General features: G+C 48.2%; 1 protein-coding gene across 3 annotated transcripts in view; it reads right to left on the bottom strand.

Moving 5' to 3' along the window:
* SH2D4A (SH2 domain containing 4A) overlaps positions 1–15,025 on the bottom strand; it is a 57,726-nt gene that overhangs the window by 27,046 nt on the left and 15,655 nt on the right. For all 3 annotated transcript variants that reach the window (XR_008597817.1, XR_008597816.1, XM_054991075.1), the window contains exons 2-4: positions 11,696–11,855; positions 8,954–9,107; positions 4,381–4,461 (exon numbers count right to left, since the gene is read on the bottom strand). Coding sequence is in view for 1 of the 3 variants with exons in the window: in XM_054991075.1 (XP_054847050.1) it covers positions 4,381–4,461; positions 8,954–9,107; positions 11,696–11,855 (395 nt within the window). In the remaining 2 variants the exon portion in view is untranslated. The remainder of the gene's footprint in view (positions 1–4,380; positions 4,462–8,953; positions 9,108–11,695; positions 11,856–15,025) is intronic.

Raw genomic sequence — 15,025 nt, 5'->3', positions numbered from 1 at the left:
TGCTGATGGACGGACGCAGTTTGTCCAGCTCTTGTGTTGGACTCCAGGGACTATTGAAAAGCTTTGCCAATTACTGTCATTTGGAAGCTCTAGAAATTAATTATGGCAAATGTAAAGTACTCCTCTTCCAGAATCCTCCCTTATATCAGTGATCCGTTGATAATATCAGAATCCAACAAGTGAAGGAATGGATGTATTTGGGAATAGTTTTTACACATAATCTGAGCTGCTCCTTTCATCAAAAAGACATGCTGAAGAAAGCAGGACCTTATTCTGAAAGCCAGAGCTTTTTTTCAGCGGGAACACAGTGGAATGGAGTTCCAGAACCTCTGGAAAATGGTCACATGGCTGGTGGCCCCGCCCCCTGATCTCCAGACAGAGGGGAGTTGAGATTGACCTCCGTGCCGCCTCTCCCCTCTGTCTGGAGATCAGGGGGCGGGGCCACCAGCCATGTGACCATTTTCTCCGAGGGCAACCCACTAAGTTCCACCACCTCTTTTCCCAGAAAAAAAGCCCTGCTGAAAGCACCCTAAACTTTTTAGGTACCGTGGGGGGCTAATATATACCTGGGGCAATCCAAGTTTTTACTATGAAAATTGTCCCTATACTGGGCCGTTTCCAGATGGCTTACCTTCTGCCGCTCCATGCCACAACGTCGCGGCTCGTGCTGGGGAAAATGCAAAATATTGCGTTTTCTCACACGAGTTTTGCGCAATGTCGCACAAAACTCGCGCGATATTTCGCGTTCGCCCCAGGACGAGCCGTGACGTTGCGGCATGGAGCGGCAGAAGGTAAGTCATCTGGAAACGGCCCTGCTCTTTGGGGTGGCTATCTCAGTCTCATCAGTCAACAAATCTTTAAATCTCCCTTTGCTTCATCTTCTTCTTCGTAAGCTAATGCACCAAAATCTGTAGCTGGAGAGTTCTTACGAGCTGATCTCTTGGGAATAAGAATGCGGTTACTTTTTATGCTGGTCTAGAACCATTTTAAGATTGGTTGGTTGGTTGGTTTGTTGCACCAATATAGATAAAAGCACATGACAATAATCAATACTGAGCAATACTAGGCCAAGCTCTTGTATTCTAGATGAATTTTCAAACTTTGCATGACCCGTCTGTGTGTATTTTTCTGTGTTAGGTAATTCTAACAGGTGTGCTTTAATCTTTTGACAGTTAATTAAAATAGTGGACTCTATCAAGATTAATGTTCCTCTGTCAGAGATTCAACCAATGGTGATCTCTCAACTTAACTTTTTCTGACACTTCTCAGAGATTTATAGTTTTGTTTTGTAAGTTTGAGTATAACGTAATTTTTTACTAATTGGAAGGTTATACAATAGAAACTATGAATATTCAGTGAAGCATCAGACCAATCATTGTTGGTTTGTGCTATCATGTGAATAGACCTTAAATATTTGCATATGATGATGTATAAAATTGCAAACTCAGACAGAATGGCAGAGCTCTGATGGAAGAAATCTCTTGAGAGAATTTAGGTGAGAACTTATTTTTACCTATGCGTTTCATAGAAACTTTCATTATGTTAAACTTGGAATTTATTAAGAAATGTTAGCAAACTTATTTCTTATTGCCTTTCTGTGTTCTGTTTTATAGGATTTATATTAATAGCCATTTATATTTTGATTACTTGCTTCATTAAAAAACTAGGGTGTATTTTCAATGAAGTGAAATAAACTCTAGACAGGTGTCTGTGTGTTTGATAAAGAGTTGCAAAGCAATACTGAATCCTATATAAATAAATGTACTGATAAACAGGTGGTTCAAAGAACTTATCTGTTTGACAGGTCTGAGAACTAATTGCTGAAAGCTTTCCAGGAGAAAGATACATCTTTCTTTTGGCGAGTAGAAGCTTAGTTTCAGACACGGGCAAAAGCTCGTTACAGGTTGGTTGGTTGGTTGGTTGGTTGGTTGGTTGGTTGGTTGGTTGGTTGGTTGGTTGGTTGGTTGGTTGGTTGGTTGGTTGGTTGGTTGGTTGGTTGGTTGGTTGGTTGGTTGGTTGGGGTCAACCATCCCTGGAAGTTAGAGTTTGGCAACTACCCTTTAATTTTCACCTTGAAGCCCTCAATAGTAACTCTGGGTATCTATCCTTATTAAAAGCAAATTCTTATCATTCCTCTTGGTTTAAAATTCTAGACACAAAACTTTTATCTTATTGGGTTAAATCCAGACACTTTTCAGGGCCTGGCACTCGCAGTTGTTGCTGAGTCCCATATTAAGAAGAATATCCAAGAAAGGGGTTATTTGAGCACATGGTCTCGTGCCCGAAGGGTTTGTTCTTCTTTATTTTTCGGTATCCTTCCACCAAAATCATTGCCTTCTTATGCTTTTTATTTAACTACTCCAAAGATTTTAGAGCTTTTTTTATTAACTTGATTGAATGCGCAGCCTGCTCCTGTTATGAAGGGAAGGTTAAGAAAGATGCCCTTCTCGGACTGTCTTTGTTGCTGCTCTCGGGGTGGGGGTGGGGAAATTGGTGCTTTAATACGTATTCTGCTGGAGTGTCCTCTTTATATCAGCCTTAGGAATAGGTTTTTAATCCTGAAAAATTATCTAGAATCCAGCATCTAGATACTTTTTTCATCTTTGTCTCATCATAACTTAGTAACTTATCATAACTCCTTTTATGTAATAGACCTCCAAATTTTATCCTTGCCGTTGCAAGATTTTTCCACTGGTTTACTATTGTGTCCAGATGATGCTACTTAGCAGATGGGTTTTGACTGCTCAAGACTTTTAGTCTAGGGGCTTTAATCAGATTAAAGGAAAGGATTAAGTGGGAAAGCCGTAGGAGACAGAGATGAAAGAGGAATTATGACACCCATCGCAGGGCTCAATTGCAAGAAGGCTGAGGTGAAGTCCTTTGGGTTCGTGAAAAGATCATGGGGAAGGCACACACACCATGCTCTCATAGGAACACCAAAGGGAAAACTCAGGCAAAACCGTTTCCATCTTGACTTGAGTTTACTGGAAAGAAACATCCCAAGGAAATTACTATGAGGAAATGGAACCAGGGGCAGGTTGGCCACTGAGGGAGGATGCAAACCCAGACCCAATCTAGATCCGGAAGCAGGAGGAGGAGCCGGATTTTGTGAAGGTAAAACCAGGGGCGAAAGTTCCACGGTCAGTTCCGCTGGGTTTACTGCAGAAATACAATACAATGCAATAATAGAACTAGATTAGTAATCCCGGTCTTCTGCTTCCCCAGGAAACTGAGGAGTCCCTGGTGGACACACATTTCTTGGATTTCTGAAGCACCACAAAAACCTACAAAACCCGTTTGCTAGGAGAGCCAGTGGAAGTTGGAAGGAGTCTGCTTATACCCTGGATAGACGCTGAGAAAACCACGGCAACAGAGGAAGGGAGGGTGCAGCCTCATTTGGAGCTCAGGGGCTGCAAAAGGAGCTTGCTTGGGGCATTTCAGAAAAAGAGGAGCCAGCAGAAAGGGCCAGTCAGAGGTCTGAATAGGCTTGCCAGCCCCCCAGGAGGGGCAGGGGATCACATGGCCAGCAAGGGGGGGGAGGTGTGGGAATGCGAGGCTGGCGAAGCATTCCCCTGCGTGCTCTGGAGCACCCCTGCGTCACACCAGGAATGACATTATTCCCGGCATGACGTGGAATTAATGGGTTGTGCCGGGGGCCAATTGAGTAGAAATCAGCCCTAAACACTAAATTGGGGCCCAATTTTTACTCCGTCGGCTCCTGTATAGGCCATTATTTCTGCAACGCACCAGGGATTATGTTGTCACCCCTGGTGCGATATAGGGGGCTCTAGGCGGGCATGCAAATTAATCACCCCCCAGCAACCCCCCACAACTCCTTCCACCCCCAGGGACCTGGCAACTCTGGTCTGAAACATCCTACAGCTCGGCCTTATCTTGTTTCTAACCACTTTGAGAACCAATTTGGTTGGTAAAAAGCAAGGTTAAAAACACAAGAACTTGGTAAAATACCTTCCCCATATTACATAGCAAACTAGCAAGATGGTCAGCAAAGCAGTTGGGCCCCAGCTGTTTAGGAGGCTTAAGGACCAAGGCCATTCCTACACCAGTTATTTGCCCCAGGCACGATGGTGTTGGGAAATGGGGGGGGGGTCCTGCTTCCCTCAGCATCATGGTCCTTTTGTGTACTTCTTGGGGTTTCCCTAGCTCTTGTCCAATCTTTCCTAAATTTGCTTTTCTGCAAAGTTTTGGGAAGAACACAACGCTTGGATGCCACGCAGGCAGAACAGTTCAAATTTTGCTGGGAGCCCTGCAAGCTAACACCATGACTTGTGTTCTGAACGTAGCTTATGCCACTACTCGATATGGTGCACTAGTCTGTTTGCATAGCTTGGTCCCAGAAACACACCAGTATTTCCTTACCTGCTGAAAGTAGTACTTCCATGACTGACTGATGGAATCTGCCAACATCTCCTCTACACCCCTTGACTTACGAACGGCCGTCTGAAATCAAGCAAACACAAGACGATCAGTGGAGACAAGGGCGGTTCTGTTGGGTGCTCACACGGCGAACCAGGGTTTGAGGAGCCAGCCTCTGTAGGACGGGGCAGGACATCCCCTAAAGGAGCCAGGTTGCAGCCTGGGTGCTCTGAAGTCCAGGAAACAGGCCCTACAGCTGGGGGCTTTTTCACTGTTATCCTTATCTGCTTTTCAAATTTGAGATCTTCATTGCAGCTTGTTCACCATAAAGGAGAAAATTACCTTTTGCTCTAGAAATTGAAGGTATTCAGTATTAGGTCTATAAGGAGGCTAAGGGTCTCAAAATACTGGGTATTTCCAGGGACACTCACTGCCAATTTAAATCAGCTGTTGTGAGCATTTTTAATGAGAAAAAATGGCTCTGAGCTGTACATTTCCTGTTAGCCCCTTAGGATATGAACCTCTTAGCTTAGCATGTGACTGCCTAATGTCTTCTGTAAATTGATGGTGCTACATAAATAACAATAATTCATGTTAGTTAATGGGAAATAGGTGAACAAGCCCCTCATCGGGGTGGGGGGGCAGTTTCTAGGGTTGCCATGTCCCCCTGTCTTCCCAGAGGGAGATGGGGAACCCAGCAACTACCTAATTTTTTGGTTGTTGTGGGTTTTCCGGGCTGTATTGCCGTGGTCTTGGCATTGTAGTTCCTGACGTTTCGCCAGCAGCTGTGGCTGGCATCGTCAGAGGTGTAGCACCAAAAGACAGAGATCTCTCAAGTGTCACAGTGTGGAAAAGATGTTGGCAGGTCATTTATATCTACTCCGGAGGGGTGGGGTTGAGCTGAGTCATCCTGTATGTTCAGCCACTGCTGATTTTTCAGGTTGTCCAAGTCTGCAGTGTCTTTCAAGTTTACATCGGGACCACAAAGCGTAGCATCCAGACAAGAATAAAAGAACATGCAGCCCTGGACAACCTGAAAAATCAGCAGTGGCTGAACATAGCCTAACTCAAACAGGGCACAGTATCTTATTCCAGGACACCAAAATACTGGACAACACTTCCAACTACTTTGTCAGACTGCACAGGGAAGCCATTGAAATTCACAAGCATAAGCAAAACTTCAACAGGAAAGAAGAAACCTTAAGAATGAACAGAGCATGGTTTCCAGTTCTGAGAAACACCAGGCTAACAAAACACTCTATACTCGACAATAGCCCTGCAGAGAAGATTAGCACATCAAGCACCAATCCATATGCAAAAGAACCTCCTCAGGATACAGTGAAGCCTCCCTCCATTAGCATTCCACACCCTGGGAAACTCTTACAGAATGACTCAGCTCAACCCCACCCCTCCTGAGTAGATATAAATGACCTGCCACATCTTTTCCACACTGTGACACTGAGAGATCTCTGTCTTTTGGTGCTACACCTCTGAAGATGCCAGCCATAGCTGCTGGCGAAACGTCAGGAACTACAATGCCAAGACCACGGCAATACAGCCCGGAAAACCCACAACAACCATCGTTCTCTGGCCGTGAAAGCCTTCAACAATACCTAATTTTTTCCTCACACTCATAAGCTCCCGGGCCTGCACAATGATGTCACTTCCAGGAAGTAACATCAATGCATGGGCTGTGGCCACCCCCGGGAGCGCTCCCACACTCCGCAGGGGGCTGAATCGAGCCTGATTTGGCCTGGATTGTGCCACTGAAAAGCACAGGAGCCAATTCCCATGGGCCAATTCAGGCTTTGATCAGGCCCAGATCAGGCCCAGATCGGCCTGCAATGGGCCACTGTGGTGCACGGAAACGCAACTCTGCTCCAGAGCAACCCGTTCCAGGCTGATTCAGGCCTGATCCAGGCCAATTGGGGCCCGATCTGAGCCAGATCAGGCCCACAGGAGTGCGTCACACTGCCTGGGAGTGCCCCCCCCAGGAGGCCCATGCTTTCCCTGCAGGCCAGGTAAGTGGGGGTGGGGGTTGAAGGGTGGGAGTGGGAGATCCCCCACCCTCAGCAGGGGGCCGCAACCATAGCAGTTTCTCGCCAATAAGCCCAGCTCAGTTCCAGAGCCTTTGTTCCCAGTAAGCCGAGCCCCACACAAGGGAAGAAAGGAAAAAAGCCTAGCCCCATTTCCCTGCCACTTTGGCTCAGAGAAAAGGCCTTCTCCATGCATTAATAATAATAATAATAATAATAATAATAATAATAACATTCGATTTATATACCGCCCTTCAGGACAACTTAATGCCCACTCAGAGCGGTTTACAAAGTGTTATTATTACCCCACAACAATCACCCTGTGAGGTGGGTGGGGCTAAGAGAGCTCAAGAGAACTGTGACTCGCCCAAGGTCACCCAGCTGGCTTTGTGGAGGAGTGGGGAATCAAACCCGGCTCTCCAGATTAGAGGCCCGTGCTCTTAACCACTACACCAAACTGGCTCATTAGAGTTCCTTCCTGGGAAGCTGTGGGTGGAAAGAGGCAAAGGCCATCTGCAAGAGCAGGCCAGTTTGGCTAGGGATCCTGGAGGTGTTTTGCCGTCTTCTGGGCATGGGGCAGGGGTCACTGGGGCCGTCAAGGGGGGGGTAGTTGTGAATTTCCTGCCTTTGCATGGGGTTGGACTAGATGACCCTAGAGATCCCTTCCAACCCTATGATTCTAGGTCGCTGTCCTTCTATGTGGACTCAAACTCAGAGCCTGAGGCCAGCAGCCCCAGGACCTTGTTCTGGGTACGGGCAGAGCTGCTGGGCTCACTCTTGCCAGCACCTCTTCCCAGTGGCCAACAGGAGAGGAAACAGATGCTGGCTAAGGGGACCAGCGAGAGCTGCTGGGCTCAGCTGACCGAAGAGCCGGATGAGGCCTAGCCTGGAGACGTCAGACTGCCGCCTCCAGGCTCAGCCCGTCAGTGAGTCCCAGCAACGCGTCCAGAGCATCATGACAGGGCCCAGGCCACAGCTTCTGTTCGACCTCACTCTTTGCCTTCTCCTCACCTTGACTTTCTTCTTCTGAGGCCTCACTAGGGTTGCCAGGTCCCCTGGAGCCCAACCCGGGGGTTTGCCAGGCCCCTTTAGTCCCCCGGCAGGAGATTGGGAGCCTAGCACTCACCTTGCTGCTCAGGGGGTTTTCTTGTTAGCGCACGCACATAGTGTGCACGTGCTCCCGGCTTGCACGATGATGTCACTTCCAGAAGTGACATCATCAAGCAGGGGTCAAAGGCCAGCCGGGAACACTCCCGCACTCACCAGGGGCCAGATTGGGCCCTGTGAGGCACAATTTCCCCCAAAATGGGCCTGCTGTGGGTGCAGGAGCATGTGGCGTGGCTCGGGGGGGGGGCATGGTGTGGCTCGGAGGGTGCACGCCATGGCTCAGGCGCAGCGCGCCCCTGGGGAACGCATCCTGTGCCAGCCAAGTAAGTGGGCGCGGGGGCGGAATGTTAATCCCTAGGCCTCGCTGGATCCTGAGCCCCTGCTGCTGCAGCAGCAGCTGCTTCCCCCAGGAATTCCAGCCCTCACAGATCCTGGCTCAGCACTCCTCCTGCAACCCCGTCTGGAATGCCACTTGCTTGTGATCCTTGGTCCACTGGATCCCTGGCATGACTTGGACTTCCCTGCTCTGTTTGAGCCATTTTTGGCTCCTGGCAGGTCTTGAGCATAGACGCCTGACCAGCAATTTTCTATAAGGGTCTCTCTGGCTCACTGACGCAAGGGCTGTGTTTGGCTGGTCTGCTGCACCCCCTGCCTGATATCCTTTAAGTAGGGATGCCAGGCCCCCACCCCCCACCCCCTGCCCCCACTTACTTGGCTAGCGGGGGAGCGCGCATCTTCCGTGCCCGCTCCCCTGTGGTGCTGCGTGCTCCCACGTGCAGCAGCCATGAGGATCAGGCCTGTTTTGGCCCAGATCGGGGCCGCTGTGGAGCGCGGGAGCACTCCTGCGCTCTGCAGCGGCCCAAAGCAGGCCCAATCTGCACCAAAACGGGTGCGGATTGGGCCCATTTTTGCATGGATTGGGCTCCTGTGCTCTGCAGCAGCCCCAAACGGGCCTGGTCTGCACCAAAATGGGCCAGTTTCAGGTGCTGTGGAGAGCAGGAGCACTCCTGCGCTCCGCAGCGCCTCAAAACAGGCCTGATCCGCTGGCGCGTTTTGAGCTGCAGTGGAGGACAGGAGCGTTCCTGTCCTCCGCAGCAGCCCCCAACCCAAGCCCCTGCAGCGCGTGGGCGTGCTCCCAGGACTGCGTGATGACGTCACTCCTCCCCTTCTCAGAGGTAAGAGCCAGGCCCCAATCCTCCGCTGGGCGACTGAGGGGGCCTGGCAACCCACCCTTAAGGGCACCAGCGGAAGACCTGCTGCAGCCATGAGGACTAACATTATGGCACGGAAATGGTTCGTGCTCAGCTTGCGTCTTCCTTGCTTTCTGATGTTCACTGTGGGCTCTTGATAGGCCCCATTCACACACCCGGTCGAACACCCTCCGTTGCAGAAAAGCTTTCACTTCCAGACTGGAGTCAACACAGGCAAGTTACCTGGAGGCCTTCTTGATCCGAGGCCCTTTCTGCAGCTGGTGCTTCTATCGCCCCTTCCTGCGCCCCACTCGGTCCCTCCATGCCTGGTCTGGCGGCTGGTGTCAAACGCAGCGGTGATGCCGCAGAAGGCTCGGCACGGGCTTCGCTCGAACCCCTTGCAGGAGCAAAGAAGACAGGGGTTATGCGAGATCCGCCGGCTGGTCCTTGCGCCTGCTGAGCACATGCCGTAAGGGCAAGGGGCTTCGGGGGCTTCTCCCCGACAGGGCTGTCTCCACCACCCCACCCCTTCCCCACTCCGGCCATTTCCTCCTTGGCCTGGCAGTTTCCCTCACTTAACATGTGGTCTGCAGCTTAGCTGCTAAATTTAAAAAAGCCTTAGGGCTTAAAGGGGGGACAGAGCCAAGCTGCAAAGGGGGAGCCTCAGGTATGTGGGACTGATGCCATGAAGGACTTTGTGGGTGACACCCAAGGCCTTGAACGGAACCTGATCCGGTGACTACAGAGCGGGCGTGACATGCATGTTCCAGCGCCTGAAATGGACTTTGGGGGGCAGCCAATACAAAGATCACAAAACTGATTTAGCCTGTGCCAGCAAACAGCTAGTAGCCAGGTGCCGTCTCTGCATTTTCTTCAAGGGCAAGCCCGTCTAGAAGACATTACAGGAGCTCTGCAGCACCTCGCTTTGTTTCCGTAGCTTTTCAACAAGATTGTGTAATTGGCTATGCTGAAGGCAGCTGCAAGATCAAAAAAGAACTAGACAGGAAGGGTGAGGTCGTCTTTATCTTCAGGATTAATCATGACCAAAACCCTACTTTGTGAGTTTTAAACTAACACTGCCCAGTCTTTATTTTAATGGCTGAATGTGAGTTCATCATTGTGAGTTACGGTGAATTATTCTGGTGGGCAGCTGTGTTGGTTTGCAGGGGAAGAGCAAGATTCGGGTGCAGTAGCACCTTAAAGAACAACTAGTTTTTATTTTATTTATTTATTTGATTTATGACATTTATAGTCTGCCTTTCTCACTGAGACTCAAGGCGGGGGTATGCAGGTGACACCCACCTCTGCAGGTCATTGCCTAAGCCTCCCAATAACAACAACAACCGATTTATATACACAGCACAACTTCACACCCACTCAGAGCAGTTAACAAAGTGTGTTATTATTATCCTCACAACAGTCACAATCACCCTGTGAGGTGAGTGAGGCTGAGAGAGCTCTGTGAGAGCTGTAACTGATCCAAGGTCACCCAGCTGGCTTGAAGTGGCAGAGCAGGGAATCCAACCTGGCTCTCCAGATTAGAGTCCTGCCGGTCTTAACCACTTCACCAAACTGGCTCCAATGCTTCCAGCCTCTGAAACAGGGACAGGAGACTAAGGTGAATCCAAACAAGACAGAGGCAGGGCTGGTTGTAAGAACACAAGCAGAGGGCCTTGATGGACCAGAGCCATGGTGGCCCATGTAGTCCAACATTCACGCGGCAGCCAACCAGTTGCCCTGGAGGGGGCAGAGGCCAAGGCGTCCTGCTGGCTTTGCCACCCAGCCACTGGTGTTCAGGGAGATTGCCATTGCTCTCCATGGCACTAGTAGACATTGATGGGCTCCTGATGGTGAGGAAGATGTCAGGGGCTAGTGCCTTAGGCCCAAATGACACATTGTGTTTTTCAATGAGTTGGGAGGGGAAAGGTATCTTCAGGGCCCGCAGGATGCTGCCTGGCTCAGGAGGATGGTGTGGGGGGGGGGCGGGGTGAGGGGCTCCTATTTCCCCTCGTGTTGTTTTTATGAGCCCAAATGGGGTGTGTGTGGGGGGGGGGGAGTAGTTTGCCCATTTGGAGGGCTTCCTGTAGGGTACTCAGCAAGGACTGCTGTCTTCAACACCAGAGGGCCTGAGCCCCGAGAGCGTCCGCCAAGGCCCTTAGAGGTGAAGCCAGGCTCCGCGAGGAAGAGGCCCTTGCCTGTGGCTACACCGTGTCAGTCGACTGCCCTCCCCGTTCACTTCAACGGGCACCGAGCCAGATTGTTTTCTGCAGGAGGATCAAAGATTTTTTACGTCACTCAGAATTTGAAGGCTACTTTTAGGCTCTCTACCATTTTCAGATTCCGGGTCGTTTGCTACTGGCTATAGGTTTTGAAAGGCGGGGGGCGGGGGGGGGGAGAGTTAATGGAAAAGGAGAATTTATTACAGGTTTTTAGATGCACTCTATAACTCTTTTAGATATATGTTGGACCTGTTTTAACATGATTTGTTGTTTTAGTATTATTTGATAAAGCAGTTTTATTTTCTGATACTTTACATTGTTACTGCTTTGTGATCATGACTTTGTGGCTTCTATGGGAACCACCTTGAACAAAATATTGGAGAGTTAGTATAAAAAAAGTTTAAATAATTAAGTAAAAGAAAAATATTAAGAGACTGAATGGTGCAGATATAGATCCAAATAGAGATCCAAAATAATTGGAGAACACGCGAGTTAAAAACTATTTTTCAAGTATTCCTGTGAATATTTGCTGCTGATCAACTGTGTTAGAAAAAGTTCTTATTCTGCAGTTTATGTTAATAAATAAAGGCCTTCAAAAAGTAAAAACTGAATTGCAGAATTGCTTGGCTTGAAAGGAGGAGCCTCCACTTCATACTAGTCCTGGCCCAAAGAATCTTCTCCTGGCTGCCTGGAAAGGTCCGCCTAGCAAACTGGAAGGGCTCGATTTTTTTCCTGCTCTTTGGTGTGTTTGAAGAGTCATACCAACCTTAGTGCCTCTGCCTCCTGAAGCAACTGCCTCTTTTCTCTCTTTGCAATAAGCTCACCACAGAGCAGGTGATACGGCTTGTCCAGTGAGTGCTCTCCCATCACCCACACCCAGACATCACCATCGGCTCCAAGCTTCCACTGCACAGATCTTTCGTGGGCTGCAATACAAAAAATATGGCTCAGCATGGATCCATAAGGCCACATTCAATTCAGACGAAGTGATCGAGAACCTCGCCAACCTTGGGCCATGGCAAGAAGACCCAGTTCACTGGGAGAGCCAACTGTGCCCCCTGACCTGCAGCCTCAGAGCCATCACAGTTCCAGGCGTGGGAGGGACGGAACACACACTTGGCATTTAGGAGCTCTGGGGCTCAAATCTTGACAGCTTCCACGGACGGTGCCCATATAACAGCTCTGAGAAAAAACTTACTTGCTTTGAATAGGACAGCCACCAGAACAGGACAAGAGAGACTAGTGGTATGGATTTATTTAATTTACTTTATTTATAGCCCACGCTCCTTGCTGAGACACAAGGTGGGTTACCCAACATAAAACAATGCAATCAAATAGCACGAGACATCTAATAAACAGTGCGATGGGGCTAGGAATATGAAATTAGAAATAATGCACAAAGGTGTCAAATAAAGCAGAGTATGGAATTACAAAAGAAAAAAGCAATGTTGTAAGAGCAAGATAGTACATACAATAAACAAATAACACATACAGGTGCATAGACTACAGTCCTGAGTCCCTTTATAAAAGCGCTTTCCTAACCAAGTCCAATATACTATAGCCTTATTCCCTTTATAAAATGCCCTCCTGAATAATTCTGTTTTACGTTGTTTGCAGAATGAAAGGTGAGGGAACCTTCCTGACCAGCTCAGGTAGGCTGTACCACAAGGCTGGAGCCACAGCAGGGAATGCACGCGTACAGGCAGCTGCCAGTCTTACCCATTTGCAGGGTGGCACCTTTGGAAGGCTTTGTTCAGATGTGGGAAGCTGTTGTGGTGGAATATAGCAGTAGTGGCAGTCCTCTAAGACGACCCAGTGACTCAGTGTGCTTTGTATATAATAACGATCTTGAATTGAACCTGGTGACTGATAAGTAACCAATGAAATTTTAAGCAGTCGGCCCTGGCCTTCGCCATATTTGATATACCTTTAATACAGGCCTGTGATATAAAAAGTCACAGGGCCCCTGGATTAATGCAGCTTGGTCTGCTTCAGGGGGAAATTCCAAGCTGGCCGGACAGAACGTTGCTGGACCCAGCCCAAGAGATTCAGGCATGCCTGGAATGTGCACATAAATGCAAAGGACGAGGGTGATTGGATTGACTATCTCCTCAGCAACTGGCTTGCGACCACGACAATAGTGGGCTTCACTGTGTCACCCCATTAGCACATTCCAGTGCCCTCTTCCCATGATTACGTTTCCTACCCCAAGCTTGGGAACAATCAATCAGCATCCATAAGTTAATTTCTTTCTCTGGGAGCTTATATTTTCTTATATCTAAATTCATCAACTCAGCTCCGGTAGAACCCATTAGCAAACTGCTCTTTTTGTGCAGTTCCAGGAGAGACTTTGCATTTCCTTTCATACACCCTGGCAGCAAGTAATCAAGGTAATCAAACCGTTGTAATTCCCAGAGACTGATCTTTATGGTCTTTGTCCCAATGTCTGAAGGGACTCCTACTGCTTCAGGGCACATTTTGCCCTATAAGAACCAGAGCTCTAGCCGTGTTCAAAGTGTGCATGCTGCGAGAAGAAGACTCCCTCTTGAGACTTCCGGGAATGGTGCGGCGCCGTCGTGATCGCTGAGTGAGAGCTCAGGACCACAATCCTCTTGTTTTTCCTTGAGACTCGATTAATCGAGTCTCTAAGCCCCTCCCAGAGAGGGAGGTGAAGCTGGAGCATGGCAGGGGGTCCCTGGGGGAGTGGCGGCTCTTTTAGGTGGCTCCCAGCCAGCTCATTTCGCAGGGAAACAATGAGGAAGCCTTAATGGCTCATTAACTGCGAACTCCGAGGCTTGAAAAACAGCATTACTGAAACTGACAAGCCCCGCAGTGGCAAAGTTCTGCAGCAGTGAACTTCTCCGATTTTCTTCCTTCAGCTGGGTGAGATCTGACTTTTTACCAAATTGTTTAAAGCGGCCATCAAAATACGGAAAGTCCCCCCCCTTTTTTCTGTACCTTACCTATAAACTCCCCAACTGGCATTTTGGCATACTGTAAGGGGGAATCTGTAAGGGGGGTGGGGGAGGAAGCATCTTTTAAGGATCTAAGGTGCCATAAAGGATATTTCTTGCATACCCCATACATTGTGAGAATCTGAGATTTGATCTTATAAAAAGAAGAAAGAAGAGGTTTATTTGGCTTTTATTTGGCTTTTACTTATATCAATTTATGGTCTGCCCCCATGACTCTTTAAATATCGTTGGATTTCTAGAAAAAGAGGAAGATCCCTGGATTATTGGATTACTGGATTTGACTAAGATTCTCTGGGTGTACATTGCTTAAGTGTTTCCATATTTTTCCTTCTGCTTTTTTATTTCTTCTCTTTTTATTTTTTTTTAATTTTCAGTTATTGCCGGCCTTCATTTTGGCAACATCTGGTTGGATTATAGAGCTGAGGAAATCTGGGATTGGATCTAACTCCTTAGTTAACAAATTGGTTATTCCTTTTTTTTTTAGCTCCCAAAATGGAATACAGTGCAATTTGAACTGTGTAGTGGCACCCTCATCTGCTACAGCCTCAAGGAGGGGAAGATCTTCAATGCAACAATCTCTGGGACACAGATGTATGAATGTTGAATTTTTCCCTTAGAGTGATGTATAAATACTGGCGGAATGCTTGGGCTTGTTGGGTTGGAGAATTTTGAAAACATTGAGTGAATATTTGGGAACATTGTGGTTTGTGAATCAAAACATTTGAAAGGGAGAAGGTGATTATAAAAATATTTTTTTCCTTAGCTGGTTGAAGCAGAGGAGTGGGGCAAGCTAGGTTTGATTCCTATTGCTACTGAGTTGAGGAAGATGCCAAAAATAGAAAAGTGGGACCAGTTGGGTCCTCTTTGCCTAAAGGTAATGGCAGGGAAAGGTAAGAGGCTAGAGGGGCTAAAGCCATCTCCTGGGACTACTAAGCAAGTGACATCAGCCCTGGCTAAGGACCCTGGATCCTCCCAAATATCAACTCAGGCAATACAAACATGTCTGGCCCAGATACTGAAACAAATAAAGACCATGAATTTGAGGGGTTCCAGACAGAGATGAGAGAAGCTAAAAAAGAAGCAGCTGAGTTAACCAGCAACGTCCGAAAAATAGAAGAGAA

This window comes from Eublepharis macularius, chromosome 11, assembly GCF_028583425.1.
Source record: "Eublepharis macularius isolate TG4126 chromosome 11, MPM_Emac_v1.0, whole genome shotgun sequence".
NCBI lineage: Eukaryota > Metazoa > Chordata > Lepidosauria > Squamata > Eublepharidae > Eublepharis > Eublepharis macularius.
The sequence above is the reverse complement of the archived record's forward strand: the minus strand, read 5'-3'. Positions and strand labels throughout refer to the sequence as shown.